This window comes from Pyrus communis, chromosome 14, assembly GCF_041283825.1.
Source record: "Pyrus communis isolate YQ-2024b chromosome 14, ASM4128382v1, whole genome shotgun sequence".
Taxonomy (NCBI): Eukaryota; Viridiplantae; Streptophyta; class Magnoliopsida; order Rosales; family Rosaceae; genus Pyrus; species Pyrus communis.
In genome coordinates, this window is record NC_142578.1 from 1,904,110 (window position 1) to 1,931,871 (window position 27,762).

A 27,762-nucleotide genomic window follows, 5' to 3' on the forward strand; every position below is an offset into this window, starting at 1 on the left:
TGATCGGAACAGGATGATATATTACGTGTCATTATGCAAATGGTAGAATATGTGTGTTAAAAAGTTAATAACTTAAAAAGTAAAATTTTCCACCACTTATATGAAAACACATGGTGTGCCATCCGTGTTTCGGTCACAATAAAAAATTTCTCCAAGAAAACAATTTATCAACGTGCATGCATGCAACAAGAACCATAAACTGCGCGTGCCTAAGTCTTAACCAATAAAATTATAAGAGAAAATTAGAGTAATGGTATCTGACGTTGGATTAATTGGAGCAATGGTACTGAATTAAAGTCTTGGTTCCTGGACTTGGCACAATGTAGAGCAATGACATTTTGAGTAACACCGATAGAAGTTCCACAAAAAATAAAGAGTTTAAATGGGCAAAAAATGAATGCAAAGTCTTAGGGAACACCGAACACTACAGAAGAGAACAACTTCATGCATAAAACGCACAAGATTCCCCATGAAACGACAGAGCACAAACAAAAGAACAAATAAAATGGAGAATCTTGATATAAGTCTAATTTTTTTAGCCGATAGTTGAAATAGTCCAATTTATTTAAATAAATCCAATTCTTTAAATTTAATTATTTAATTATTAATAATTATCTATTCAATGATAAATAATATATTATAAAAATTAAATTTCTTCCTAATTATCTCATTAATTATTTCTTTTTATTTATTTATTTATTTTTGTTATTTCTTGTTCTTCCTTCTGCTTTAAACCTCATTTATAAATTATATTTTTAATTTTTATAATCAACTTATATCATAGGAATTATTTTTATGTATCTATATAACAGATTCTTTTTTATAATCAACCTATCACAAATTAATGTGTCTTGCTTGTAGGTATATTATGTTTTTTTTTCTTCTACCTTTTAGTTAGGTTTCACATCTTGTTTACAGGTATAAAATACATTCATATATTTGTTACTTGAGTTAAGGTAGAATGTTTTGCAAATAGATTTATGTTAGTATTTTAGTTTTTTTTTTTTTCTTGTAAGATATTAATTAGATTTTTTGGAGTTGGAAAATGCATAATATTAGAAGATTTTAATTGATTTGTAATATTTTTAGAAAATATAAAATGAATATAAAAGAAATAAAAATATGTAATTAAATAATTGAACTCACTCGTAAAAATCATTTATGTTTTTTGACTTGAATCTAAAAGCTCCAAAAGAAAAAAAAATTAATAAAAAATATTTGAAAACTTTAAGTTTTAATTAAAATAACAAAAAATATTGTAAGTAAATAGTAGTTAATGTTTCGTTAAAACTTCTAAAAAATTTTGAAAAAATGAACCAACCAACAACCTAGTAGAAGCTGTTATCTTACACACACACGCATACCCAAAATCAGCCAACTGACAACCAAGTAGAGCACCCACACCCTCGACCACCACGCACCGGGCCCCACCTCCCCATCCCTCCAACTTACCCAGCTCACCAGCTTAGCGCTCATTTCTCTCTCTCTCTCTCTCTCTCTCTCTGTTTCTAATTATTGGCGACGGCGGCGGGAAGATGATGGCGTATAAGAGCCTGGACGGCGTTACAATTTCCGACATCGAAGATCTGGGGATCGAATCGGGTGCTGCGAAGAGACTCCATGGAAGTTTGACTGATATCATCGCTAATTACGGAGCTGCCACTCCGGAGACGTGGCGCAATATCACTGCGCACGTGCTCAGCCCCGAACTTCCCTTCTCGTTCCACCGGATGTTGTACTACGGCTGCTACAAGGACTTCGGACCCGACCCGCCCGCCTGGATGCCTGACCCGTTAGTTTTCCAACCCAGAAAAAAAGTTTGATATTTGGTTTTTAGTTTTGGAGTTATAAATTATTTACTTACAAAGTTTAGAGGGAGTGTTTGCTTCCTGGAAAAATTTGTGTGTTTCCTTGGTGATGAAACGCGCCTGTGAGCATAACGAACAAACGAACCAGTGGGAAATTCTGATAGTTTAGAAGCGGTTTTAGAATGGCCAAAGCACTTTCTGTTTCAGAGCAACAAACGCTTGTGGGATAATTTCACAGAAAAAGCTGAAATGCTTATGGGGTTATACGTGCACTTACTTTCAAGTGCTTTTCTAGGAAGCAGGCTTCAATTTTTAGTAAAAGTTGCGCCATCTTCTAACCAAAGCACTTTCTGCAAAAGCTTTTAGGAACATAACTGCTTCCCAGAAGAGCTTAAAGTTTAAAGGGTGTGTTTGGTTCCTGGAAAAGATTTCTGTAATTCCTACGTGACGAAACGCCTGTGAACTGTATAACAATTAGGAAAGTCAGGGCCATTTTGGAAGTGCTTGGCCAAAAACACTTTCAGAGCAGCAAAAGCACTAAGCCGCTACATTTGTCCAAACAAATGCTTTTGGGTTATAAATGCTCTGACTTTCATGTGCTTTTCCAGGAAGCACTTCAATTTTTAATGAAAGCGGCTCCATTTCTCTTATGGGGAGTGTTTGGTTCCTTGGAAAAGTTGTTCTGGGGAAAAGTTGTGCACAGTTTTTTTCTTGGCGATGAATCACGTGTGACAAATGAAGCCATTAGAGTTTAGAGGGTTGTTAAAGTAGGAAACTTTGAAGTTTTTACACTGAGATTTTGATAATAAATTCTGAAAGTGCATTTCTTTTTGTGTGATAAGGGAGACTGCAGGATTAACAAATGTTGGCCAGCTACTTGAGAGGAGGGGAAATGAGCTCTTGGGTTCTAGTTACAAGGATCCCATATCCAGCTTTTCGGATTTTCAGGAATTTTCGGTGTCAAACCCTGAGGTAGTATTTATTGAATGCTGAGATGTTTATCACTTTGGTACTCATTTCACATATCTGATTCCTGTCTTTGTTCGACAGGTTTATTGGAAAACTGTACTACTAGATGAGATGAATGCATCCTTTTATACACCTCCCCAATGCATTTTACGCGAGAATTTGTCTGGAGATGGGCATTTGTTAGTTCCTGGAGGTCAATGGCTTCCTGGAGCGTTTGGGAATCCGGCCAAAAATTGCTTGATTGTAAATCGTAAGAGGAGCTTGAATGATACCATGGTGATATGGCGCGATGAGGGAAATGATGATCTGCCTTTGAATAAGATGACGCTTAAAGAATTGCGCACAGAGGTTTGGTATGCTACTTTTGATCATCTAAGTTTTGTCATGTTGAAATCTTTTTGAGATTTAATATATGTTTACTTATTTATTTGCACCTATCACACAACAAAGGGGAAATACACACAAAGGGGAGTATGTGTATTTATGCATTTATAAAGAGAAGAGTTTTGTTTAACACATTTTTGGTGCTACAATATGCAGGTTAGTTGCACATGCGCTAAAAGCACTGGGTTTGGAGAAAGGCTCTGCAATCGCAATTGATATGCCGATGCATGTCAATTCCATAGTTATTTACCTGGCTATTGTTCTGGCAGGATGTGTCGTTGTATCAATCGCTGATAGTTTTGCTCCTCCTGAAATATCAACAAGGCTTAAAATATCGGATGCAAAAGCCATATTTACCCAGGTCCATCTTTTCACTGGATAACCTGAAACACTGCATGTTAATTTTTCATTTTTCCATAATCTATTCGATCCTCTTGATGTGTAAACTGGAGGGTGTGGGTCTATACCTTAGTTTCATGTTAGGATACAAAAGTATTCTATTCAATTTCAAGGTACTAGTGGGAGATTGTTCTACTAACATGGATGCTATGAGAAATAGGTAACAAGGCTTTCCTCTGTTATGGAATTATATCATTTGTTTCTGTCATTGATTGTTGAAGTCTCTTTTTGCTAGCCTCAATTGACCATGTATGTCATACACTAGCTCCATTGTTGTTTCTTCCACTTGAAATTACTGAATAATTTTCGGGTTTTACATCTAACTTGATGATTTTTGTTCTGGTTGTTACATAACGAATTTGATATTGCCTCAGCTTCTTTAGGATTATATATGTATAGTTACCATATTTTCGTCCTTATTCCTTTCCTTTTTTTTTCCATGTCTTATGTTTTTGCTTCAACATAAAAAGGACTTGGTAGTTTTGAATGAAACACTGCCACCTTGTTTTCCAATTTTGTTTGTAGTTTGATTTTCTTTGTTTTTGGTATTAGTATAAGTCACTTGGAAACAGTTCTCTTGTTTTACTGGTAGCTCTTTGAGTCTCTCAATTCATGATCTAGTTTCCAACTTGAACAAGGAAAACTTGACTTTTACAAATCTAGTCCTTTGAGTCTCAAATTCTTAATCTTTGTCTTTTCTTTTCTTTTGGTTAGGATCTAATAAAACGCGGCGAGAAAAGTCTGCCCTTGTATAGGTGAAGTACTCTAGCTATGAGTTGAAATAGTATGTTTCATGCTTTCGTTTCCCAGACAGCGTGTCTCACATTTAGCTTCAATTGTGCAGTAAAATTGTGGCAGCAGAGTCTCCTATGGCAATCGTTATTCTTACCAAAGGTTCCAGTTCTAGCACGAAATTGCGTGATGGTGACATTTCCTGGCATGATTTTCTAGAAACAGTAAAAGATTTCAAGTATGCACTATTTTTTCTTCCTTTATGAAATCTGCATGATTCAGCATGATTACAAAATCTTGGCATACCATTGTGTGTGGACTAGCCAATATGACATTTGGACGGGCAACGTTAGGTTGTTTCATTCCATCTCCATTCTTGTTTATGGACCAGTTTTCCTTCGATTTTGTTGTCTCGGATGGGATCCTCTTTGGGTTTGTCAATGCTGTCTGTGTACATTAAAATAACTTGACTTATTACATAATTATCTTCAAAGAATCTAATTATCAACAGGCTCTGATACCGATGTTGGATTGTTCCTTTTCATATCTTCAGAGACAATGAATTTGCTGCTGTAGAACAACCCATAGAAGCATTTACAAATATTCTCTTCTCATCTGGAACTACTGGTAATTTTAACATTGAACTTAACTTAGCCCTGCAATAATTCTATGTTGCTTTTCCACGAATGAAAAATTTGTTAAGTCGTGGATAAATTTAAGTTTTCAAATTAGCCAACAGTTATGCGACTTCCAGCAACAGTCCTAATTTTGGGTTTTAACTGTTCTGTAGGGGATCCAAAGGCAATCCCATGGACCCTTGCAACTCCTTTCAAAGCTGCTGCAGATGCCTGGTGTCACATGGACATCCGTATAGGTGACGTTGTTGCTTGGCCCACAAATCTTGGGTGGATGATGGGCCCTTGGCTGGTATATGCTTCATTGTTAAATGGAGCTTCCATTGCCTTATATAATGGATCTCCACTTGGATCCAGCTTTGCCAAGTTTGTTCAGGTAGTTAGCTCTGTTATATGCTAGGAACAGTAAATTAAAAGTATTTTGGCTTGATAGAAAATGCACATATATGATAAGATATTCTCATTAATTGTCTATATGATATTTTAGTTGTAAATACTTTCTTAGAACTAAAACTCTTGCAATTTGCCAGGATGCCAAAGTAACAATGCTTGGTGTAATCCCGAGTATTGTTCGGTCATGGAAAAGTACAAATTCTGTTTCCGGCTATGATTGGTCTGCCATTCGGTAAGTTTTAGTTGTCTTCCTTGGTATGTACCATATTAGTCTGAACATCTGGATTCTTGCATTGCATTTTGAATGAAATATGTTTTACGACAGTAATGATCTTTGCTATTGGTGTTGATCAAGCCATAATCTCTTTTCTTTCCTTCCTATGAAATGGGATAGTTGCTTTGGATCCACCGGCGAAGCATCAAATGTAGAGGAATACCTATGGCTGATGGGGAGGGCTCACTACAAGCCTATCATTGAGTACTGTGGTGGTACAGAGATTGGTGGTGGTTTTGTTACTGGGTCGTTTTTGCAGGCTCAGTCGTTGGCTGCTTTTAGCACACCAGCTATGGGCTGCAGTTTGTATATTCTTGGCAGTGATGGTGTTCCTATTGTACGCACCATAATACCTCACATTCGAACAAATTTTGTCTCTACTTTTCAAATTGCAGCAACTTTTCAGTAGACGTGTATAGCATGGTCACGTTACTTATTGTAGAAAGTTACATCTTCTTTTGCAGCCCCAAAATGAGCCAGGGGTTGGTGAATTGGCGCTTGATCCTATCATGTTTGGAGCTTCTAGTACATTACTGAATGCTAATCATTATGACATTTATTTCAAGGGAATGCCAATTTGGAATGGAAAGGTGAGCGACTTTCTTCTTCCCGTCGTACCAATATACCATCTAGCTCAATAAAAATTTCTCTGATTTTCCAAAATGAAGGTGTTAAGGAGGCATGGAGATGTGTTTGAACGGACATCTAGAGGTTACTATCATGCGCACGGTCGTGCAGATGATACAATGAATATTGGGGGCATCAAGGTAGGCATTACTTTTGGAGAGAAAACACAATGAAATTCAATATTTGGGATACGCATGCACATGAAATATTCTGACCTAAACCTTCTGACGTAAAGTTCCAAGTATACACAGCTTAGCCTGAAATGCACTCAGCTAGTTATAATCACGATACGTTTGCTCTGATGCACTCCATTTTCTTTTTCCAGGTTAGTTCGGTTGAGATTGAACGAATCTGTAATGCAGTTGATAACAAAGTTCTCGAGACAGCTGCGATTGGAGTGCCGCTTGCTGGAGGCGGGCCTGAGCAGCTAGTAATTGCTGTTGTATTCAAGAACTCGGATAACCCAACTGCAGACTTGAATCAGTTGAGAATGTCCTTCAATTCAGCCGTGCAGAAGAAACTAAATCCGTTGTTCAAGGTACCGATCCCCTGCTCCAAGTTAACAAACAACATGCCCTACATTTGTATATGTATGGATAATTTGCTGACTTTTTCCTTTGGCCGTGCAGGTTTCCAAAGTTGTTCCTCTCCCGTCTCTTCCAAGAACAGCAACAAATAAGGTCATGCGAAGGATTTTGCGGCAGCAGTTTGCTCAACCCGACCAAGGTGCTAAGCTGTGACAATGGGGTGCTCCTCCGTGTAAAGGCGGTGCCAAACGTCACGGTCCAGAATTTGTAGCGCAGCGGAATATGAACCGCGCAGCGCCATAGACTGTTGAATTACATGCGGCCCTCGATATCAAGCATGTACAAAGTTGTACCAACAGAAAGAAGAAATAAATTTGATGTACAAACATCGTCTCAGCTCTACATTGTTGTACAATCGTTTTACTGCACTGTTGCAATTTAAAATCCGAGGATTTTCGTCAATGGAAATAGGGTAATTCTTGCTTAATTTTCATTTTACTACTCTCAAGCATCATGAAATTCGCACTTTGTTACTCCTAGTTTTCTCATCTCACTTTTGTACTTAAAATTACGTTTTGCTTCCAAAATCATACGTCCTTTGGCCCCACCGCTCCCATCTTCACCCGTACAGTCTCCTGCATGTCATCCCCGCCGCCACCGGATACACCACCAACGCCCGGCTCCCCCTCAACTACTCCTAATCTACACCAATGATGCACCCTCTATCTTTATCTCGGCGGATACTCCTCCCACCAAAAGGCTTATTAATATCAATGCCACAATGATTTGACAAAATTTAATGAAGATAACGAGATAGGACAAAGTACTACGAGGCTGGTGTTATTCATCTTCACTTGTAAGTAAGAGGTTTTAGGTTCAAATCTCATGAATGACGAACTCGATACCAAATTAGGTTGTCCATTGTGTAGTTTAGCCGAATTTTCTCTCCTCTTATTATAAAAATATCGATGTATTAAAAAAAATAAAAAAACGACATAGGACAAAGTGACACAATGCTAGCATTTTGGGTGTAACTGACACATTTTTTGTTAAACAAGGTCAAAGTGACTAAAATTGATTCTCGGGGGCACTGACGTAAATAAGCAAAAAGAAAAGGTGCGCAGTGCGTATCGTTGCACAAGGTAGTTGGGGCCGGCTCTGTTGAAATATACAAGGCAGCAGCGGATATCGTTACTCCTCTTCTATCCCCCCACAAAACCCCCTCTTGGCTTGCAGCTTCGGAGCCTATTTCCATGGCGTCCAACCACCATTCGAATTAGGATTTTCTCAGTTCGCAGACTTCCCCAAGAAAAAAAAGCCATGACCTCCCTCTCCATCTCCTCCCCCAATTTCACCACCACTTTCCTCGGCCGCAAACTGTACTCTCTCTCTCCCTTCTTTCCTCTCTGTTTATATGTATATATCTGTGATTATGTCTATTGATTTGGATGTTTTCTTGCAGTAAATTTCTTGAAAATTCGAAGAAGCTGCGAACTTGTTGCTCCGTTGTACGAGCTCCTAGATGTGCTGCTGCTGGTACATCTTATGGAGGTAAAATTCATTTCTGCCCTAGCTCTTTTTATTGTAATTTGGGGAATTTTTATTTATTTGGTTGCCTGATTTCACTGTTCTGACCCAGAATTTAGATTTTAGGACACAAGATTTTGTAGTCAGGATAAAAGACACAAACTTTTGCTCCTGCTAGTTGAAATCCAGTTGATGGTAATGGCAAAGCAAAGTTCTTGTGAGCATCGAGAATCAAGTAGTTGTTGTCTCACTCTGCTCTTTTTCGCCCCTCGGGTGAATGGCAGCTATCCATTGTTGAAAGTTCTAGGATGGGTACTAGTTTAACCTAGAGGGGGGTGAATCGGTTGCATTTTGTTTAGGAATTGCCAATTTTACTCTAACAATTGCGTTATGTGGTGAATGATTAAAACACGAGCATGACAGATAAATCTTTTTTATTATACCCGACACCAAGAACTTACGTTGGATATGTAGTACTGGTACCAGTACTTAGTGGTTTAATATATCTGACTTGAGAGTTCTGCCTGGATAAGTAGACAGCTGACCTTTGCTCATTTCGCATTTTTTTTGCCTCTGTAGGTAATGCTCCAAAATTCCCTAGAATCAGTGTTTGGGATCCGTATAAACGTCTTGGTGTGACCTATGATGCGTCTGAGGAAGAAATTTGGGGATCGCGCAATTTTCTCTTACAACAGTATGCTGGACATGAAAGAAGCGAAGAATCAATTGAAGCTGCTTTTGAGAAAATCTTGATGACCAGCTTCCAGCAGAGGAAGAAAACAAAAATTAATTTGAAGAGCAAGTTGAAAAAGAAAGTTGAAGAGTCTCCACCTTGGGTTAAGAATCTGCTCAATTTTGTGGAAGTTCCACCTGTTGAAGTTATTTTTAGAAGATTGTTCCTCTTTGCGTTCATGGGTGGCTGGAGTATCATGAACTCAGCTGAAGGTGGACCTGCATTTCAGGTTTGTTCTGATTACCAAGGCTCGAATGGCCTTATATCTTTTAATCATACCTGTTGCCATTTTTATCATTTTCTGTTATCCAAATCAAACCTTCAGCCATGGTAATTGAATTTGTAGGCTAATATCGGCTTGTCCTTAGTGCATCCTTTATTGGAAGCATTGATTTGAAACATGTTTTATTTGTGACGGATTTGTGCAAGTTTGAGGAGGAGGTTTACTCTCTCAGTTACTTAGTTAGACATTATTTTTTTGGTGTGCTGTTCATAGATATCCTATAAGCTGTTCATGAGACATCTTCGTTTGTTCGCAATGTGGATGATATCTTTGATTGAGTTGCTCTCGTCATATGATGAGCACAAACGGTTTGGAATAGAATATGGTAGTGGCATTGCCTCAGTCTCTTTGTGAAACATGCCTTGCTGACACAATTAGACTTTTAGACATTTCTCGACGTACAGAGCAAATGCCTACCTTCTTTTGCTGAATCCAACGTTGGGATCTTTTAAGTCGTTTTTCTTCCATAACATAAATGCACCCTTCCTCGTTGTTGATCTTGATTAAAACACTATAATTTGCATTTAAGCACGCAGAAAAGAGATTGCAATGCTGGTGCCCCTTTTTTCTGGAATTTGGAAATAATCAAAATATTTTTTACTACAGGTCGCGGTCTCCTTGGCAGCTTGCATCTATTTTCTCAACGAGAAGACAAAGAGCCTGGCCAGAGCTTCCATTTTCGGGTAAGTTTGGATGGTAGCCATAGTTTCTGCCTTCTTCCCTCTCTCTTCTCGTTACTTACACATTGCCCCTGTTGCAGCCTTGGAGCTCTTGTCACTGGTTGGGTATGCGGTTCGGTTTTGGTCCCGAATATTCCATCAATGCTGTTACACCCGACTTGGACCCTCGAACTTGTAACTTCACTCGTAGTGTACCTGTTCTTGTTTCTTGCCTGTACCTTTCTCAAGTAGTAGAACTCAAATTATTTTGTCGGGCTCCATCGTTTAGTAATCACATTTTTCTGATATTTGTGAACTGAGCCAAAGCTTGTATGTTTCGTTTTGATGAATTACGAGTCCGCCACTTTACGGCTTATGCATTTGAGAGTTTGGGATTTTTTTTTTTCTTTCTCCTTCTGGAATTTAGTACTTTCTATTGGTGTCACTTGAGAGACGTGATTCACTTTTGAGGGTAAAGTGGCAAACCCGTCTATCCAGTGTCCACCTCCATCTCTTTTTCATATGAGAAAGGGAGAGGCTGGTTCAACGAGTTTAAATCTTTTGCGCTCATTTTGTGTGTAATGTTTGTGGGCTATATGTTTACTAACACGTGTTTATAAACTTAATCATTCTTAACGAGAAATTTTTTAGTGTGTTGAGAACATTGTTCGGTTTACCAATATCATAATATGTGTTTGAATATTGGGAAAAAAAAAAATTCAACGACTAATATGAATCTATGAAAATATTTGGTGTAGCGGGCTGTGTTCTTGGCAACTTGAAAAATCTTTCTTTCTTAACTCTGTTATCATAAACATAATACGTATCAATCAATGATATGTCATAAACTTAACATGAAGTTTTTATTATTAGTACTCTTAGGTTAATAAAGTATCAATCATGATTCATGTCATTCACTTAAACTGTTTAATGCGTGAGTTAGTTGCACTACATGGTTCTGTTACAATCACATTATAAATTTTTTTAAGATAGATGGCCTTTTACGTCATCTCATGTAAGTCTCTCTCCAAATAGCGACTGAAGTTTTCTTCTTCTTCATATAATTACCACTTTACCCTCGTTGTTGTGGGCCTTGTGGCCCATATATGAACAGTTTTTTTCTTGTAGGTTTGGGCCCCAAAGTCCAAACTAGTGAAAAAAAAACCCGGCTGGTAGGTTGCATTGCATGCATGCACCGTTGTCGGTTGTCCAAAGCAAATAAGAATTTTTTTCGAATTCTCTTAGTAAGAATTTTAAGAATTCTTTAATTACATTTGTTTATCATATTTTGTGCAGCTAATTTTGTATTATTTATATTTAATTTTAAATAAAAAAATTACAAATTTCTGATTATGTCCACAGTGGGACCAAAAATATTTAAAGTAGTTAGACGGACCCCACATGCCACCTCAGCATATACACGCACGCACGTGACGCTCAGCCATCTTCTCTCCCAAAAAGGCTGCTTCAGTCTCAACGTCTCCGCGAGTCCAAACGACACCACCACCAACCAACAACCCACACATTAGATTCGTCGCCACCTCGACGGATTTTCCCACGCTTTCTCTCCCCCTTCATATCTCTCCTCCCCAAACTTTCTCTCCATCCAAACACTTTTCTCTCTGTAAAACTCCCTCTCTCCCTCTCTACACATGGCTCTAGCTAGCCAGCCCATCACCAACCTCCTCCAAAACCCCTTCCTCTCCTCCAAACCCCAGCCCAGACCCCAGCTCCCCACCGCCATCCCCTGCCCGGCCCGGCGTCGTTCCGGCTTCGTCCAATGCTCAGTCGCCGTGGCGCCCACCGCGGCCGCCAAGGCCTCCAAAGAGTACAAGGTCAAGTCGGTGAAGGCGAGGCAGATCATCGACAGCAGGGGCAATCCGACCGTCGAGGTTGATCTGGTCACTGACGATCTGTACCGATCGGCCGTGCCCAGTGGCGCCTCCACCGGGATTTACGAGGCGTTGGAGCTCAGAGACGGTGACAAGGCTGTCTACGGCGGGAAAGGTGTGCTCACTGCTGTGAAGAACATCAATGAGATTTTGGGACCCAAGCTCGTTGGCGTCGATGTCAGGTTAATTAAGCTTAAGCATTTTTGTTTAATCGCTTTTATAGTTAATCCGTTTCTTAATTCTAATTAGTAATAGTTTAGCAATAGATGTTAGAAAAAGTTCACTAATTTTAGGAATGTTAAGGAAAAATTTGCTAAGGGACCGCTTGGAAGCCCGTCGGGGACTTCTACTCTTGCTCAAAGTGCTTTTGTTAGAAGCATGTCAAAATCTTTACTAAAAATTCAAGTGCTTTTCAAGAAAGCACAGGGATTTGCTTCTTGAAGAAGCACTAAAGCACGTTTGGCCATTCCAGAAGCACTAACTTGTTAGCCTTGATGTTGATTATGTTTATATGAGTTGTTTAGGCATATTTGTTGAGTGCTGGTTATGAAGTTCCGAAGTTTTTGCTTTTTTCATTTTTTCAGAAATCAAAATGAGGTTGATGCACTTATGTTGGAAATCGATGGAACCCCAAACAAATCGAAACTGGGGGCCAATGCCATATTGGGAGTATCTCTGAGCGTGTGTAGAGCGGGAGCTGGAGCAAAGGGAGTGCCATTGTACAAGCACATCCAGGAAGTTTCAGGAACGAAGGAGCTTGTTATGCCCGTCCCGGCTTTCAATGTGATAAATGGAGGCAGCCACGCAGGAAATAATCTGGCAATGCAGGAGTTTATGATCTTGCCTGTGGGTGCATCCTCGTTCGCTGAGGCACTCCGCATGGGTAGTGAAGGTTAGTCAGATTTGTTATTCATTTTCCGCATATATGGTTTCTGGAGCAGAAAGTGCTTGAATCGCTAATGATTAGTATGCTCTTGGCGATTTTTGAACGGTTGATAATTGATAAAGTGTTCTGGATTGCATGGAGCAGTTTATCATACACTAAAGGGAATTATCAAGGCAAAATATGGACAGGATGCTTGCAATGTTGGAGATGAAGGGGGGTTTGCTCCCAATGTGCAGGATAATAGGGAGGGTCTAGTTTTGCTCATTGATGCTATTGAAAAGGCTGGATACACCGGAAAGGTAGGACCGTAGTAGGCGTTGGCATTATTTCTCTCTTGCAAATTCTTATAGAAATGTGTTATGCGGACTCACAACAATGTCATTGATGCAGATCAAAATAGGAATGGATGTTGCAGCTTCAGAATTTCTCACCAAAGAAGGGAAATACGATCTCAACTTTAAGAAACAACCAAATGACGGGGCCCATGTGCTCTCGCCTCCGAACCTTGGCGAGCTGTACAAGGAGTTCATTAAGGAATTCCCGATAGTGTCTATCGAAGATCCATTTGACCAAGATGATTGGAGCTCGTGGTCTTCACTTCAGTCTTCTGTTGATATCCAACTTGTAGGAGATGACTTGTTGGTCACAAATCCAACCAAAATTGCTGAAGCCATTCAGAAGAAGGCATGCAATGGTTTACTTCTAAAGGCAAGCATATTTAACTGCATTGATCGTTTTCCTTTAAATGGTAATAACCTTGGGATTTGAGTAACTTGATCGAGCTCATTTTCATCCTTTGAATTGCAGGTTAACCAGATCGGCACAATAACTGAATCTATTCAGGCAGCACTCGACGCAAAAGCTGCAGGTTGGGGTGTGATGGTTAGCCACCGGAGTGGGGAAACTGAAGATAACTTTATCGCTGATCTTTCTGTTGGTTTGGCTAGTGGACAGGTTTGTTGGCCAATTCCTATAACCATGCTCTCTATTATTTGACTTCATATATACATGAAATCGACGATTTCATTTTGTTCTGTATAGATCAAGACAGGAGCTCCCTGCCGAAGTGAGCGGTTGGCCAAGTATAATCAGGTTAAAACCGGAATAATTCCATTCCCCCAACACCATCCACTTATGACTTGTTTTCAACAAAGCAGTAGAATTGAAGAGTGACTGAAACCATCTCTTTGTCTGTTTTGATTTGGATGCAGCTTCTGCGTATTGAAGAGGAACTCGGCAATGTGCGTTATGCCGGCAAAGCTTTCAGATCTCCCTAAGCGACGAAATTTATCAGATCATTCATCCAAGTCATCTAAGCTTCCAGCCAGTTCAGATTTCCCGGAAAATCTACAGAAATTTTTTATAAGAGTTTATCAAGTCAGGTGTAGTTCCATGTGCCGGCATCATCCAGTTCAACTTAGTAGTTCTTGTGCGACAAATTTTCAATTTGTCGACCGAATCTTGCAATGTTTTAGAGGCAAAACATCAATTACTAGTGAAAGTGTTTTTGAGTTTCCGAATCTCTGTCGTTTTAAGTAGAGCTCTAACCGTCGGAGGCGCGGATTGTGTTTTCCTGTGCGGACATGTCCGTGTTTGAATGGCACAACATAACATCACAAACACAAACTCAAAGAGAGAGCTTCACTAATCACTACTATCATAACAAATCCTTGGATGCATTCATCACAATCACAACTTTGCTGAGTTTGCTAATGAAGGCCAATACAAACAAGGAGGGCGACCGACATGGGATGTCTTGACTCGATAAACTTGATATCATCGTCTAGCAAGAAGCCCTTTTCTCAGTTCGCTTCTTGGCGCCTTAGGTACCTCGTTGGCTTTCTGTCGTCAACCGCAATGGTATGCTTTCTCTACGGTGCTGAAGCCAAACCACACACAATAAGGCTCATTTAGCGATCGTCCCTAACGATAGTGATGAAGGTTAAACCTGAATAGATGGCCCTGTGTAATTTCCCGAGCGCATGTAAAGATTATCTGGTTCTGTCTCGGCAAGCCATGCATACTCCTCTTCTTCGCCGTCCTCTATTTTAATTTTGTTTTCTGTAGCTGCAGTTTTCATCAGACAGCTAAACTCATCAGCTTTTCTTTTCATGCGAATTAAGTTCAAGAACGAAGGAAAACCCTAACTAGAAATCAAAGTTACTAACCAAACACGGTATATGGATAATCACGGTAGTAGGTACATTTTCTGCCTGCATCTTCTCTGTAAGGAGGTGTGAGAATGTCAAGAACAGCACAAGAAGTGACTGCCGTGAAATTATGCAGATTCCCCCCGCTCCTTGGATACAAAACTGATGTTGCACATGGTGCCGTTAAAACCTTGTCCACTGCCAGCTTCGCCAATCTTACTGCATTGGAGAGCAATTTCATCAGTCCTCCCGTATTTAAACCCTCTAAACACGAAAATCATGAGCATGGCATACAGTTGTATATCTCTCGTGAAACTTAGCTTCTGAAAATCATTCAACGGGCATTTGTAACTAGACGTAAGGATATGATGATGCAAACATTTTCATTCCCTACTATATTTTATTAACAAATATTTTCGATCGCCATGCTCATTGTCTACCGATAATCATTGTAGTGTGTATTAAAAGTTACATAAAAAAACAGACCTGGAAAGTAATTTGGTCCCTTGATCACCTGGGCAGGCTCGACCCAATCATAAGATCTCACATGCAAAGAGCCATAGAGAATTTTGCTAAAAACAGTCATCCCAGGATGGTCATGAAGCGGAATGACTGAGGAAGTAGGAAAACGGAATATACACATCTGCATAAAATCATTGCTTAGTCCTTGAGTATAAATTTCAGAGAGCTTTGAATATAACGAAGAACCTAAATTCCTTTTTGAGTGATAACTTATAATGCTTACCGTAAAACTATCACCTTCATACATATCCAAGTATGTTATGGGTTGAGCCCATCGAGAAACTCTATTTAGTTGGTCAAGTCCAAAAAAACCAAGCCCTCGATCGTCATCCAGATTTTCCTCTTTAAGCCCAACATCAGCAGGAGATATAGTGTCTGCGAATTCAAACCAAAATCAGAATATTAAGACAAGATTCTCTCATACGGTGTAACATATAGGAAGCAACTCAAATTGTCATCACCGTTTTGAGTTAGGGCTCAAGATCTGATATTCCGGTTCAGGCTCGTTTTAAGCAGGAATCTTTTAATACGTGCACAAAAGACACGTACGTATTAAGTATTAACATAACGCATATGACACCAAAAGAACAAAAGCAAAGATATCATTGTCAATGGACCAATGAGGCATTCCATATACGGTCCATGGAAACCTATATCAGAGGTAGCGGCCTCTAGGCATTACCATCAATAAGCAACAAAGCCCTATCAACCAAGTCTATATCATCAATTCAAGGAAAAAACATCAAGACTTCGTCGCAAATGGAAAATATAAAACAAGTGCGATTCTTGATCAAGCTGGAGTCGACCCTGAATCTTCGATAAGCAATGATATTCCGGTCGATTCAGGGTCGATTCTTGATCAAGCAAAGTATGTTTTCAACAGGATTAACACAGTTAGTATTTGGGATGCAAAATCTCTCTTTAAGAGCTGAAAACATACTTCCAAGAACGATAATGTATGTATTACATAATCCAAACATGCTTTTCAAACAAATTTGCTTCCAATTCACAAATTTCATATTAAATTATATATCAATGCAGGATTAATTCTGAAAGAAAAAAAAAGGGTTACTTTGGACTGTAATTAGTGAAAAATTATACTTTCTTACAATTTAACAAAACCCCATAAAATATATCACTCAATTCTTCAAAACACCCCCAAAAAAAAAGCAAACCCAACATCAAAGTTCCAAAATTTTAATAGAATCACATATCAGACGAGCAATTTAATTAAAATTTGAAGAAAAAAATATTATGGGGAATTACCAAGGACAGAACAGAGCTTATCGATAGCCGGAGGAGAAGGCGGAGGAGACCCTGACGGCGTGAAGATCGTTTGGCAGAGCTCGTAGAGAGCCTGGACTTTGGAGTTCTTCCTCGCCATGCTTGTGTGGCTTCGAAACGTCCGCAACTTATCTGTTGCTTTCAGAAATTTTGGAAGCATTCTGGTGGCCACCCACAAATTACAGAAACAATTTGGGGCCAAATTACTAAAGGAGAGAAAGAGAATGTGGCCTTATAGTATTTTCTTTATTATTAAGGAATCTTGAATTAAATCTATCAAGAATTTACACAATCACACATATTAAATAAGCATGTGTGGATAGTAAATCGCGAAAGAAATTTGTTTTCTGGGTAATACAAAATCTAATGAAAAAGAATTAACGAGGAATCTTAAACTAAATATATCAAGAATTTACGCAATTACACAATATTATATTAAATTGGTCACTTTTATTTCTCATATTTTTTTTCTTAATTTCTGTCATTTGATCTTTTTCAATTTACATAATTCGATTGTCAAGAAATGTAAGGAATATGAAAGTAAAAAGTGGGGTGTGAATATCACATTAATTACAACATGAGTGACACTAGGAGGATCCTCTTTGGATTATCTTTGTGAGGATTATAGGGATCCTTAAATCGTGTCAGCTCATTGTATATTATACGATCAGTTTTCATCAGATACTATTCATATTTAATTTAAAATAAAAGTATTTAAAATGATTTATGATCGCACAATGTATAATAAACGAACACGATTTAAAATTTCACAAAATCTCCACTCCGGAAATGATCTCATTCATGAGCGACAACCAAATTTTATTGTAGAATGTTTGGATCTATATTTTCCAGTGAGTTGAGTTCCTCACGTTAAATTTGGTACTCCGTTCAAAGCCGTTCGATCTTCACGACAACCGTTATCAGTCATTTGACTGTGGTCCCCACTCTCATTGTGTTTGAGACAAATGTCGGAATTTTCTAGTATGTCCAAGTATATTATTAATATATGTAACCGTCAGTTTATTAATTGTTGAATCTTAAATGCACATCAAACACTTGTTTATTTGTGCGCGTCATCGCGTGGCTTCTATATTATCCTTTTAATTTTCGAAGAGGAAAATTTTTATCATGGGGAAGTACATGAAGTGCTTAGAGTGTGTTTGTTTCCCTTACCAGTCCTTATTAGATTGGACTAGATTAAATTTGATACTTAATGGGACTAGCTTTAGTGGGAGTAAGCTGGACTCGCCTCGACTAAGGACTGTGCTAGACGGTCTTAGTGAGAGATGTCGCGATCCATGGGACTGGCTAATCCCTTTGATCGCTCTCTGCTCGCGTTCTCTATTCTCCTCTCTGCTCGCGTTCTCTCCCTCACTCCTCGTCCCCAACCCTGAATCATGAACAAAGACCTCGATTCGAACTTCAATCAGAGAACTCACGAGCTCCGTCGTCCGATTCACCTCCCCTCAAACCAAGCTCATCGGTCACGCCTCCGATTGGGCTCCTTCCTCCTAGCCTCAATTTTCGACGGCAAGGACTTCAGGCTCCGTCCTCCTTGACCTATTCCACTGCTACCTCTGCTCCGCTTTGCTCCTCACATCTCCTTCCCTGCTTCCCACAACCAAAAAACCTATAAAATTGAACCTAGAAAACCCATAAAAAGGAAAGGGGAAAGAGACAGTGGCACATATAAATGGTATAGAAAGAGGAGAGGAGAGGGATGTAGTGGGCGGACAAAAAAATGAGAGAGGAAGATGAAATGGCAGAGAAAGAGGAAAGGGGAGGGATGTAGTGGGCGGACAAAAAATGAGAGAGGAAGATGAAATGGTAGAGAAAGAGGAAAGGGGGAGGGATGCAGTGGGCGGACAAAAAAAATGAGAGAGGAAAATGAAATGGCAGAGAAAAAGGGAAGGGGGCGGGGGGGATGCAATGGGCGGACAAAAAAATGAGAGAGGAAGATGATTCTAGAAAGGAAAATTATAATTTAATAATAAAATATTAGTATATATAGATAAAATTAATGATAAAATATTGTAAATATAAATTTAATAATATAATATATGAGTCCTGTTTTTTAGTTCAACATAGCATCAAACGTTTTACTAAATCAGTTTAGCTTAATTCCTAAAGTTAGTCTAGTTTGAGATAGTCCGGTGCAACAAACGCACCAATGGACTTATTTTCATATGCGTTCATATCGACAAATGTCAAAATAATTAGCCGAGTGACATTGAGATCCAATGTCGAATGTTGTTAACGTTATGTCAAATGTTGTTGAGGAACTTTTACAAGAGATCTTGTCAAACACTTAATGGACGCAAAAACGTTATGCATCGAACATACGAATAATCGTTACCTGCTACTTCTTTTTTTCCTGGCTTTCAAAAAAAAAAAAAATGTTGACGTGGAAGAACGAGTACACGCGTGTAGACGGCTCGCTATCTCAAAAGAAAAAGGATCCCCGTCGGATCTTTTTCCTAGGGATCCCGTGATCGTGACCATGTATTTTACATCATACGATCAGAAATCATTTCAAAATTTAAAATTAAATACAAATAATACCTAATAAAAACTGACTGTACGATATACGATGAATGGTCACGATCATAAATTTCTAAATTCCTAGGAAATCTCCTTTTCCTTCTCGAAAACTGCTTTTATTTTTCACTTTTCAAAATTCAAGTCCTGCCCTTTCCGCTCTCCTCCGCCATTTTACAGGCACTTTGCGCGGGAAAATCCCTAATGCGAATCTGAAAACCAGCAATCTGTGGAGTAATTGCGAGTGCTTCTGTGCAATAGAGCTTTGCGTGTATCGAGAATGGAAGGCAGCGAAAGCGAGGCAGCATTCAATTCGCTGAATCTGAATCCACAGCTGTTCATCAACGACGTCTTAAACATCACCGATGACTTGGTCGACGACGCCTTCGATCATTTCCTTCAGTAAATCTCTCTCTAATGATCTTAATTAATTTTTTTTCATTAATTTTACTATTTTTATTGTTATTAGAGGTGAAGTATTGTAATTAATAACAATATTTTTTTACCATTTTTTTTTTCCAGACAAGCATCAACCTCTCTGAAAATTGAGGGCACTGACAGAGCCCAAGATCTATCCAGGGTATAATTCCAATTTCTACACACCATTTTTTTGTTTTGTTTTGCCCCAATATGCTTAATTTCAATTTATTTCATAATTCTAGGGTTTTCCCCTTCACAAATTTTACTAATTTCTATGTTTTGCGTGAGTGAGAGTATTTGTGAACACATTTTTTTTTTTTTTTTTTTTTGAGGGGTTAGTTCATATTATTAATTTTTAGGGGGGTTATTTCATATTATTAATTTTTGCTAAAAATGTTTTGTAGCTTTTTTAAATTTGAATTCTTTTGGTGCTTGATAAGTTGCATTGGATGATTTTTTTTTTTTTTTTTAGTACAATATTTTTATACTAAGGGGAGGGGGAGTTCGGTTAAGTCACACAATGGGCGGCCTAATTTGGTATCGAATTCCGCCATCCACGAGATTCGAACCTAAGACCTCTCACTTTCAAGTGAAGAGGAATACTACCAAACCGTAGTACTGAGTGGCTGTTGCATTGGATGATTACTTTAAAACAAAAGAAAATTGATTGAGGATTATAATTTTCGTATTCGAACTTAGTAGGAAGATGCAATCTTTTTCGATAATCCACTGTTGAGTTTACTCATTTGTTTATTTGTTTGTTTATTCCTCTGTAGGGTGTTGATATCATCCGCAAAAAGGTTCAATCAGATCTTGATAAAAAGCTGGGTGTCTGGGAGCAGTACTGCCTTGACTACGTTTTTCAAGTTCCAGAGGGGTTCGACCTGTCTAAGAATGTATGTTCTTTTCAGTTTATTGATGCTTTCAGTTACATTTTCATCCACACTCCGACTGTAAGAGAAATCAAGTTCCATATGCTGCTTGTTGATTTGGTGACTGATGATTTTTCCGTTCTGTAAACTTGTATAATTTGTTGACTAAAGAAAGTTACTTTCTAGGATGAACTACCTGTCGACGCTTGTTTATGTCAAAATGCAATAGTTGACACAGACCTGGATGCCCAGCTGGATTTGTTGAGGAACGAACTCACTGAGGTAATTATAATAACAGAGGTTGCAAGAATGTCTTGTTTGCATGAAATTGAATTCCTGATCGACATTCCTTTAATGGAATACGCATACAGGTTAGTAAGGAGAATGCTGTGCTGAATCAAGAGATCCAAGCATTAGAAGGACAGTCTGTGTCTAGAGATCGTTGTTCTGCGCTTGTCAATGGGACATTGCAACAATATGACCTAAACTCTTACCATGAAATTTTCCAAGGTAACTAACTAAATACTTCCTTCGAATATGTATAAATTTAGGAAGCATGGATTTAGTTTTAAGAAGAAAATTGATCACTTCGTAAAGATTTCCCCAGCCATTGCCGATTTCTGTAATATGCACACCTTTTGATCACTTAGACACTCGGGAGTTGGTCGAAATATTTGTTTTCTCATCAAGTTTTGCTATGATTTTGTTTTTGTTTTACAAGCTTCAATTGGTGACTATACGTTCTGGTTGTTCTGAAATTTTCTGGTGTTAAAACCTCAAGCAAATGCAGAGATGTGAATAGTTTTCTTGCCCGTAGGTTCCCGATAGGTATATATATGTTGTGCAGACAAACCTGCATTTGGTAATGCGCTGCTACTCCAACCATATCTTGTTTCAAGACTACTGAATAGGAAAATTCATGCATTTAGGCATTCGAAAGTTTGCATCTCGAGCTACAATTCGAAGTATTGAAAAGCAAAAGTTTTAGTGGATTACGGTTTTATGCAGAGATGGTGAAAACGGCATCAGAACTTCGGATGAAAGTAGGAAAGCTGCAGACCGAAAAGATGGAAGAATCCAAACGCCGCAAGATTGCTTGGATCAACAACGCGCACAGAGACCCGTCTGTTATGGAAATTCGCAGAGGTAACATCTACCTACTACGGACTATATTCATGTTCAACTAGTGGCCTTTCAAGTCGAACTTTGTTTTACAGCGTTTGAATTGCATATTTGGTTATACAATGCTCTGTTTTGCAGGCTTCTATAGTGCTAAGTTGGAAGATCTTGAAGCATTTATAGCCCACATGAAAAACATGTGAGCTTCATGCATGCTCTATTTTGCAGGCTTCTCTTGTGAAGTTGGAAGATGTTGAAGAATTTTTAGTCCATATGAGAAACTTGTGAACTTTTATGTATGAATATTCAACTGAAAAATTCGATCAGAAGAGCCACTTATTACTACGGTCTAATAGTATATCTCTTCACTTATAAATAAAGTTTTATATTCGATTCTCGTCAAAATTGAATTTGAACCATATTATTGTTAGTCCATGATGAGGCTAAATCACCCTCACCTCCTCCCTAATGTAGAGAATACCGTTTGTTCAAAAAAGAAAAAAATAATAAAATCAATTGGTAGTTTTTTTACGACTTAATAATGTTGTAAAAACTCGATAGTTAAATTTTTCACAAAAATTGTAAGCTACAGAACCAATCACAAAGCCTTTTTTCATGACACTTTTTTGTTGCAACGGGGCATAATCCCAAAAGAAAAAAGAAATTACTACAAATTACAGCGTAAACGCGAGGTTAATTTCTTGACTAAATAAAAGGGCTGCAAAAATACGCATAAAATAAATGAGTAAACTTGCAACTCTCTTTCAAAAACACCATAACTGTTAACATTCTAATCCACAACTGAAGCTAAACGGAAATAAAACACGAGGATGCAAAACCGGAAGCTATCCGTACCCAAAAGTTCGAAGAATAAGAGATCTCTATTCAACATTACGGTTTGGCAACAAATGGTAGCTTCTATGTATGAATGCATCTTACAATCGATGTTTTTAGAAAAACTCAATTCACTAATCAATAGTTTAATCAAAGTCGAAACCAAGAGAACAAAACTGACATTTGTATCCTCGTTGTGGTTTCCTGATTTCGTACTAAATTCTTCGTGCAGAAGAATGACTATCTATTAGGGCTGGGTTCGGTTTTTTTCGGTTCGGTTTTTTCTCAAAACCGAAACCGAACCGAAATTTCGGTTCGGTTCGGTTCGGTTCAAATTTTTTTCGGTTTTTTTCGGTTCGGTTTTTTTTCGGTTCGGTTTTTTTCGGTTCGGTTTTCGGTTTTTTTCGGTTTTTTTTTTTTTTTTTTTTTTTTTTTTTTTTTCCTCCCTCCAAAATTATTTAAAAAAAAAAAGGAAATATGAAAGTTCACATTCATATTAATAGGCCAGGCGGAATGAAAAATAAGGAGGAGGAGGGTTAGGGTTACACTTAAGGGTTTTGTTAAAAAGATTAAAAAATTAAAAAAAATCTCACAAATCCTGGAGGCATGAGGGTTCGAACCCATGCCTCCATGCTTGTAAAGTTTCACTGAAACCAACATGGCAACAGGTTCTGTTTTGTTATGATTGTATGACTAAACTATTTATAAATATTCAAAAAAATTATATATATATATATTTCGGTTCGGTTCGGTTCGGTTCGGTTTCCGAGCCTCAAAAACCGAAACCGAACCGGTCAGATTCGGTTCGGTTCGGTTTGACAATTTCGGTTCGGTTTTTTTTTCGGTTCGGTTTTTTTCGGTCTCGGTCCGGTTCGGTTTTCGGTTTTTTTCGGTTTTCGGTTTTTTGAACCCACCCCTACTATCTATCTCTTGTACGGTTGTCAGCTGCAAATCAAGAAAATAAGCTCGACAAAGCTCTGTGCATGCCGAATGAAAGACGAAGAGAGGAAAGATCTTAAAAAAAAGAGTATAAACCTATGGGAAGAATGAAAGACGAAGCTTACATTTGTTGTTATACAGACCTACAACAAGCTCTCAACGTTAAGTTCTACATAGGAGCACGGATCAGGAATGTCAAAGTTGTTTAACACCTGAAAAGACACAAAAATACACCATTAAGGTAATAGAAATTGACTATCGGTCGTGATTGACTCAAAGCAAGAATGGGAAAGTTTATAGTACAGAATCTAATCGGTAGCTATAGCCTTATCAAAAACTAAGTTACGATTTGTACCTCGGGATGTAAAATGCCAAAAATTCCAATGTGCTTCCCTTTATAGATGATGCTTGCTTGTCTCCCGGGAAGAAACTCGGGATCCTTCAGGACATGTCAAAATTGCATGAAAATTATCCATACCAACCAAAAGAGCTAGCAAATGACAAAAGTAAAAGATATACTCACATCTGAAGTCTCGATGAAGTATCCTGTATTGTCACCAACAGGAACCCAAGACGCCCCAACCGCTCCCATAATTCTGTCCACCAGGCCATGTATCAACTGCAGATCATAAACCAAAGGTCAGCAACATGTAATCATTATTCATAAATGCTACTAGGTTCTAAAGTAGGAGAAACAAACAGTATGCAGCAAGGATGTTTGGTATTGTACCTCTAACCCCGACGTAGCACCACAGTATAGAGCTGCTAGTTGGCAATGATTTCTTGCACCAACATCTGTCTTCTCATCCAACAGTACTACGTCACCCACTTCGAAAATCTGTAACAAAATGAAAGTTATATCCATCCTTGCTAAAATTCATACAATAACTTACCAGAAAAGGGGAAAAAGTGCAACCCCAGATGAGAAACTATATTGTAGAAGAGAACTTGGTAACATATACCTTTATGGGCTTCGGATGATCTTTGTTGTTATTAACAGTTTTCAAAATGCCAGGCATCAGACTGGTTCTGACAAGCTCACAATCAGATGAGCGGGGATTCGCAATAACCACAGCCTTCGATTTGTCATCTTTACATCTTAACATTGAGAAGTTTTCTTTCCACGAGCCCAATATGAATGTCAAGACCTCTGTAAACCCAATCATTGCAATCTAACACAATTTTGAAGCAACACAAAAGAAATTAGAATAAGCCACACAATTAAAACTGTTTATGTGTCAACTGACAAATCTTTGTTACAAACCTCTAGTCTGATGAGTTCAGTGAACTCATTCAAGGCTAGTGGCTTCAAAGAAACAGGCTCGCTCGTTGGAATATGCTTTCTCATTGGAATATTATTGTATCCATAAGCAATTGCAACATCCTAAACACAAAAGAGAATACTTTGTCAAAAAAAAAAAAAAAAAAAAAAAACGGGAAAGAGTTTGGTTTATTAATACAGTGAGTGCGCTATGAATAATTATACCTCCACAACATCACAAGGGTGAAGAATGTCACTTCTGGTTGGAGGTACAGACACAGTAATATTGTCAGATTTAGATTGCTCAGCATGCAATTGCATCCTCTTCAACAGATCAGTAACCTACACGGTAATAATAAAGAATGATGAGAAAAGCAAAAGGATGCAGTATATCAACTAAATCTGCTATAATTCATGAAAATGGTTGTTATGCAATCGGTAACAGCAGTATTCCTACAACATATAATTACACAAATAAAAAATCATTGGAAACAATAAGCAATATTAAAGAATGAAAAAGGAATAAGTAACATGCAGTTATTGATATACCTCTTTCGCTTTCAAAGACACTCCAGTGTAACTATTGACATACGATAGAGAAACATCCATGTTGTAGATCGATAAATCAGGATAAACATGTGAGTTTCCATCAGAATATAACACTTCAACTGGTTCAATCTCAAATTTCCTTTCACAATATGCTGAAAATGCTGTTACCTGAACGAATAAAAGTTTATGCCATCATCCCCTGACAGGTGAACCAAAAACTAGGAAATAAATGCATTATAAAATTTCAGGTTCTTACTATTGTGTTCAGAACAATCTTGGCTTTTGTTAAATCAGTGGCTGTACATTCTATGAAAACATTCTTTGTCTTTAATGTGATTGCTGAATGTGCACCATTAATAATGGGTGGTAAAGACAAAACAGTTCTGCCAAAGTAAACGGAACATCGCTTATCAAGATTTAAAGAAATACAAAGCCATATAGAGTAATCAACACTACGTTACACAAGCAGTCATTGAAAACAATCCCAACAAAGTCAAGCTCTTTACAACACTAGGAAAAGGGGAGGAGGTAGTTAAAAGATGATGAGAAATGTCAAATTAATCAATGTATGAGAAAGAAATTATCATACCTGTTGTGATCATATAAAACAGGAAACACCGGTGAGTTCTCTATTATGTGCAAGAACTTCTTCAGCTTCAAATCAGACTGCGAGAATACAATGGTAAAAATATGGATCAAGATATTATTAGGTCATAGAAAACAGTAGATTATGGAAAAGGATTTGTGCGAATTAGCTATTACGGCAATGGTTTCTAAAATTCTATTTGTTGTTTGGTTTGGACAAACTATAGCCCATCCCTAAAAAGGGGGAAAAGAAGATAAAAATAAAAAAACCACCCAGTTAAGAACTCACTTTATAAAATTTCATGAGCTCATCTGCTCTGAAGTTCTTCACCTAATGTAGTAATCAAAACAACATGATATTAGTGCTAACAAACTATTAAAAAGAATTAAAGTTATTACTAAGCCATATTCATATTCACATAACTACTAATTGAAAAAAGTATTAAACTTAAAGAAGTACCTGTTTCAGAGGCACAAAATTTATACTCGAAGGTGGCAAAGCCTGAACATGGAAAGAGAATTGTAAGCCACAACAAAGAAGAACACGAAAATTCTTTTATTGAAATGCGTGTTGCATCAAGAAATCTTCGCCTTTCTACTTTTCCTTCCAAGAACCATAAGTTTCAATAAAGGATCTAAACCATTACCATAATTTTACCATAAAATCCAATACCAAATGAATCTTCATAAAAAAAATGTAGAATACAAGAATGTAGCAAAGAGAACAAGTATCAAAAGCCCACCTCATATGTGAAAGGGGCTTGTAATGTATCCAAGTCATGAGTCCCAATGGCAACTAGGGTTCTTCGCCTGTAAAATAAATAGCAGGTGTAATCACTAGAGCTGAATAACCACTAACGATCTTTGGACAAATGACAAGCAATTGAGAACATGACAAGCTATGAATCAAATCTACGAGTCGGAAAAGATTACCGGCAGATATTTTGATGGAGCTTGTCTTGGAGATCAATAAAGCTGTTATAACTAGCATCATTGAATGTTACACCTCTTAAAACGGCACAGACAACATGAGGGCGAATCAAAGACGTCTGCAAGTGGAAAAGAAGCCTTTGTAAACTAACAAGTCTCACCATCAAATAAAAAGCACCTACAATAGTCCTTTCGCATAATATAACTACCTCTGGTTTTACATGCATTTTAATCATCGACTCCTGACTAATGTTCGCCAACTTATACGTAGGAATGTCCTCTTGCCCATTGAAAACACGCAGCGATTGAGCAATCCCTTCGAGGCAAAGCAAATCGTATCTGCATACAAATCAAATAACAACATTGTATTAAAATCTCGAACCAACTGATTCAACGGAGTATGATAAGACATCAATTTGCGAAACCAATCCGATTAGTAAATACATGATTCTACACGCAAATAGAAATCGAAAATTGAAAAACAACAATGTACCTATTCGCCGGAACTTCGATTTTGTAAATAACTTCTTCGTCTTCGCCGCCTTCATCGTCATCCAAATGCTTCTCTTTCCAAATAATTGCCTTCTCGGTTGTCTACAAACACACATTAATCACGATAAATCAGAGAAATATAAACAAAAAAATAAATTAAATTGAACAAAACTAGAGACTGTAAAAACTGCTTACGACATCATCGAGCTCGATGCCGAAGTCGAAGCATAATTCTTCGAACTGCTCCTGAGCTGTCAGATTCAAATTCAACAACGCAGAGAGATAGTGTGAGTTTCTGAATTCATAGATAAATGCATCGATCAAATGAAGAGAGAGAGAGAGAGACTAAGAGCTCACTGTAAGTTTTTCCTAGAGCTGCATACAGACGATCGCGGCCGACGCTGACGGTAGGCATGGCGGACTTTCGAGGACTGTGAGTCTCCCTCCGGCGTAGCTCTCACGCAGACTGCCACCACAAGAGAGAAACGTAAAACCCTAAGCTCTGGCCTTTTCCGATTTTTTTATTTTTCTTTGGGCCT

The 27,762-nt window shown here is 38.1% G+C and overlaps 6 protein-coding genes across 9 annotated transcripts; 4 read left to right on the forward strand and 2 right to left on the reverse strand.

The window, feature by feature from the left end:
• The first annotated feature begins 1,302 nt into the window (after window positions 1-1,302).
• Window positions 1,303-7,235, forward strand: AAE17 (acyl-activating enzyme 17). Its single transcript, XM_068452878.2, has 14 exons — window positions 1,303-1,792; window positions 2,651-2,780; window positions 2,859-3,130; window positions 3,318-3,522; window positions 4,275-4,315; window positions 4,405-4,530; window positions 4,846-4,919; window positions 5,083-5,303; window positions 5,458-5,552; window positions 5,715-5,931; window positions 6,059-6,184; window positions 6,263-6,361; window positions 6,547-6,759; window positions 6,851-7,235. Exons 1-14 carry the CDS (start codon window positions 1,536-1,538, stop codon window positions 6,959-6,961), a joined length of 2,187 nt encoding a protein of 728 aa, XP_068308979.2. The 5' UTR covers window positions 1,303-1,535; the 3' UTR covers window positions 6,962-7,235.
• A 638-nt stretch (window positions 7,236-7,873) lies between these two features.
• LOC137712884 (protein CHAPERONE-LIKE PROTEIN OF POR1, chloroplastic) lies at window positions 7,874-10,326 on the forward strand. Its single transcript, XM_068452067.2, has 5 exons — window positions 7,874-8,127; window positions 8,211-8,299; window positions 8,855-9,237; window positions 9,898-9,974; window positions 10,052-10,326. Exons 1-5 carry the CDS (start codon window positions 8,069-8,071, stop codon window positions 10,200-10,202), a joined length of 759 nt encoding a protein of 252 aa, XP_068308168.1. The 5' UTR covers window positions 7,874-8,068; the 3' UTR covers window positions 10,203-10,326.
• Window positions 10,327-11,356: 1,030 nt separating this feature from the next.
• Window positions 11,357-14,248, forward strand: LOC137713587 (enolase 1, chloroplastic). Its single transcript, XM_068452902.2, has 7 exons — window positions 11,357-12,024; window positions 12,427-12,734; window positions 12,873-13,027; window positions 13,119-13,436; window positions 13,536-13,682; window positions 13,770-13,820; window positions 13,940-14,248. Exons 1-7 carry the CDS (start codon window positions 11,603-11,605, stop codon window positions 14,003-14,005), a joined length of 1,467 nt encoding a protein of 488 aa, XP_068309003.1. The 5' UTR covers window positions 11,357-11,602; the 3' UTR covers window positions 14,006-14,248.
• Window positions 14,249-14,368: 120 nt separating this feature from the next.
• On the reverse strand, window positions 14,369-16,898 carry LOC137713588 (plant cysteine oxidase 3). The gene is made up of 5 exons (XM_068452904.2): window positions 16,667-16,898; window positions 15,624-15,775; window positions 15,365-15,521; window positions 14,897-15,097; window positions 14,369-14,795 (listed from the first exon to the last, which is right to left on the reverse strand). The coding sequence occupies exons 1-5, from the start codon at window positions 16,842-16,844 to the stop codon at window positions 14,671-14,673; spliced, it is 813 nt and encodes a 270-aa protein (XP_068309005.2). The 5' UTR covers window positions 16,845-16,898; the 3' UTR covers window positions 14,369-14,670.
• Window positions 16,899-19,352: 2,454 nt separating this feature from the next.
• On the forward strand, window positions 19,353-22,038 carry LOC137713987 (protein MIS12 homolog). The gene is made up of 7 exons (XM_068453349.2): window positions 19,353-19,624; window positions 19,745-19,802; window positions 20,419-20,538; window positions 20,701-20,796; window positions 20,886-21,024; window positions 21,523-21,660; window positions 21,775-22,038. The coding sequence occupies exons 1-7, from the start codon at window positions 19,503-19,505 to the stop codon at window positions 21,834-21,836; spliced, it is 735 nt and encodes a 244-aa protein (XP_068309450.2). The 5' UTR covers window positions 19,353-19,502; the 3' UTR covers window positions 21,837-22,038.
• A 333-nt stretch (window positions 22,039-22,371) lies between these two features.
• On the reverse strand, window positions 22,372-27,740 carry LOC137712966 (phenylalanine--tRNA ligase beta subunit, cytoplasmic). 4 transcript variants are annotated; one of them, XR_015955780.1, is made up of 20 exons: window positions 27,581-27,740; window positions 27,419-27,474; window positions 27,225-27,325; window positions 26,941-27,070; window positions 26,735-26,850; window positions 26,545-26,611; window positions 26,262-26,303; window positions 26,091-26,132; window positions 25,806-25,882; window positions 25,473-25,599; window positions 25,217-25,384; window positions 24,893-25,009; window positions 24,671-24,790; window positions 24,369-24,578; window positions 24,137-24,244; window positions 23,930-24,025; window positions 23,762-23,845; window positions 23,532-23,618; window positions 23,388-23,444; window positions 22,372-22,707 (listed from the first exon to the last, which is right to left on the reverse strand). XR_015955780.1 is itself a non-coding variant. In XM_068452181.2 (20 exons), exons 1-18 carry the CDS (start codon window positions 27,636-27,638, stop codon window positions 23,550-23,552), a joined length of 1,788 nt encoding a protein of 595 aa, XP_068308282.2. In that variant the 5' UTR covers window positions 27,639-27,740; the 3' UTR covers window positions 22,496-22,706; window positions 23,386-23,412; window positions 23,532-23,549. The 4 variants fall into 4 exon arrangements, 3 of the variants coding, with proteins under 3 accessions (XP_088540540.1, XP_068308282.2, XP_068308280.2); XM_068452181.2 differs by having other exon boundaries at window positions 22,496-22,706; window positions 23,386-23,412; XM_088684414.1 differs by lacking the exon at window positions 23,388-23,444 and having other exon boundaries at window positions 22,372-22,720.
• Window positions 27,741-27,762: the final 22 nt, after the last annotated feature.

What these genes read in the sequence shown, in the direction of transcription:
- AAE17 (XM_068452878.2), top strand. Translation starts at nt 1,536, where the DNA reads ATGATGGCGTATAAGAGCCTGGACGGCGTTACAATTTCCGACATCGAA. An exon ending in TATGATTGGTCTGCCATTCG is followed by an intron (nt 5,553 to 5,714) that starts GTAAGTTTTAGT and finishes GAAATGGGATAG; the next exon opens with TTGCTTTGGATCCACCGGCG. An exon ending in TGAATATTGGGGGCATCAAG is followed by an intron (nt 6,362 to 6,546) that starts GTAGGCATTACT and finishes TTCTTTTTCCAG; the next exon opens with GTTAGTTCGGTTGAGATTGA.
- LOC137712884 (XM_068452067.2), top strand. Translation starts at nt 8,069, where the DNA reads ATGACCTCCCTCTCCATCTCCTCCCCCAATTTCACCACCACTTTCCTC. An exon ending in TGCTGGTACATCTTATGGAG is followed by an intron (nt 8,300 to 8,854) that starts GTAAAATTCATT and finishes TTGCCTCTGTAG; the next exon opens with GTAATGCTCCAAAATTCCCT. An exon ending in GCCAGAGCTTCCATTTTCGG is followed by an intron (nt 9,975 to 10,051) that starts GTAAGTTTGGAT and finishes CCCCTGTTGCAG; the next exon opens with CCTTGGAGCTCTTGTCACTG.
- LOC137713587 (XM_068452902.2), top strand. Translation starts at nt 11,603, where the DNA reads ATGGCTCTAGCTAGCCAGCCCATCACCAACCTCCTCCAAAACCCCTTC. An exon ending in ACTCCGCATGGGTAGTGAAG is followed by an intron (nt 12,735 to 12,872) that starts GTTAGTCAGATT and finishes TGCATGGAGCAG; the next exon opens with TTTATCATACACTAAAGGGA. An exon ending in GCAATGGTTTACTTCTAAAG is followed by an intron (nt 13,437 to 13,535) that starts GCAAGCATATTT and finishes TTTGAATTGCAG; the next exon opens with GTTAACCAGATCGGCACAAT.
- LOC137713588 (XM_068452904.2), bottom strand. Translation starts at nt 16,844, where the DNA reads ATGCTTCCAAAATTTCTGAAAGCAACAGATAAGTTGCGGACGTTTCGA. An exon ending in TAAGCTCTGTTCTGTCCTTG is followed by an intron (nt 15,776 to 16,666) that starts GTAATTCCCCAT and finishes TTGAATTCGCAG; the next exon opens with ACACTATATCTCCTGCTGAT. An exon ending in TTATCCATATACCGTGTTTG is followed by an intron (nt 14,796 to 14,896) that starts GTTAGTAACTTT and finishes TGAAAACTGCAG; the next exon opens with CTACAGAAAACAAAATTAAA.
- LOC137713987 (XM_068453349.2), top strand. Translation starts at nt 19,503, where the DNA reads ATGGAAGGCAGCGAAAGCGAGGCAGCATTCAATTCGCTGAATCTGAAT. An exon ending in GAGCCCAAGATCTATCCAGG is followed by an intron (nt 19,803 to 20,418) that starts GTATAATTCCAA and finishes ATTCCTCTGTAG; the next exon opens with GGTGTTGATATCATCCGCAA. An exon ending in GGTTCGACCTGTCTAAGAAT is followed by an intron (nt 20,539 to 20,700) that starts GTATGTTCTTTT and finishes GTTACTTTCTAG; the next exon opens with GATGAACTACCTGTCGACGC.
- LOC137712966 (XM_088684414.1), bottom strand. Translation starts at nt 27,638, where the DNA reads ATGCCTACCGTCAGCGTCGGCCGCGATCGTCTGTATGCAGCTCTAGGA. An exon ending in AAGCCCCTTTCACATATGAG is followed by an intron (nt 26,304 to 26,544) that starts GTGGGCTTTTGA and finishes TTCCATGTTCAG; the next exon opens with GCTTTGCCACCTTCGAGTAT. An exon ending in AGCTCATGAAATTTTATAAA is followed by an intron (nt 25,883 to 26,090) that starts GTGAGTTCTTAA and finishes GTATTCTCGCAG; the next exon opens with TCTGATTTGAAGCTGAAGAA.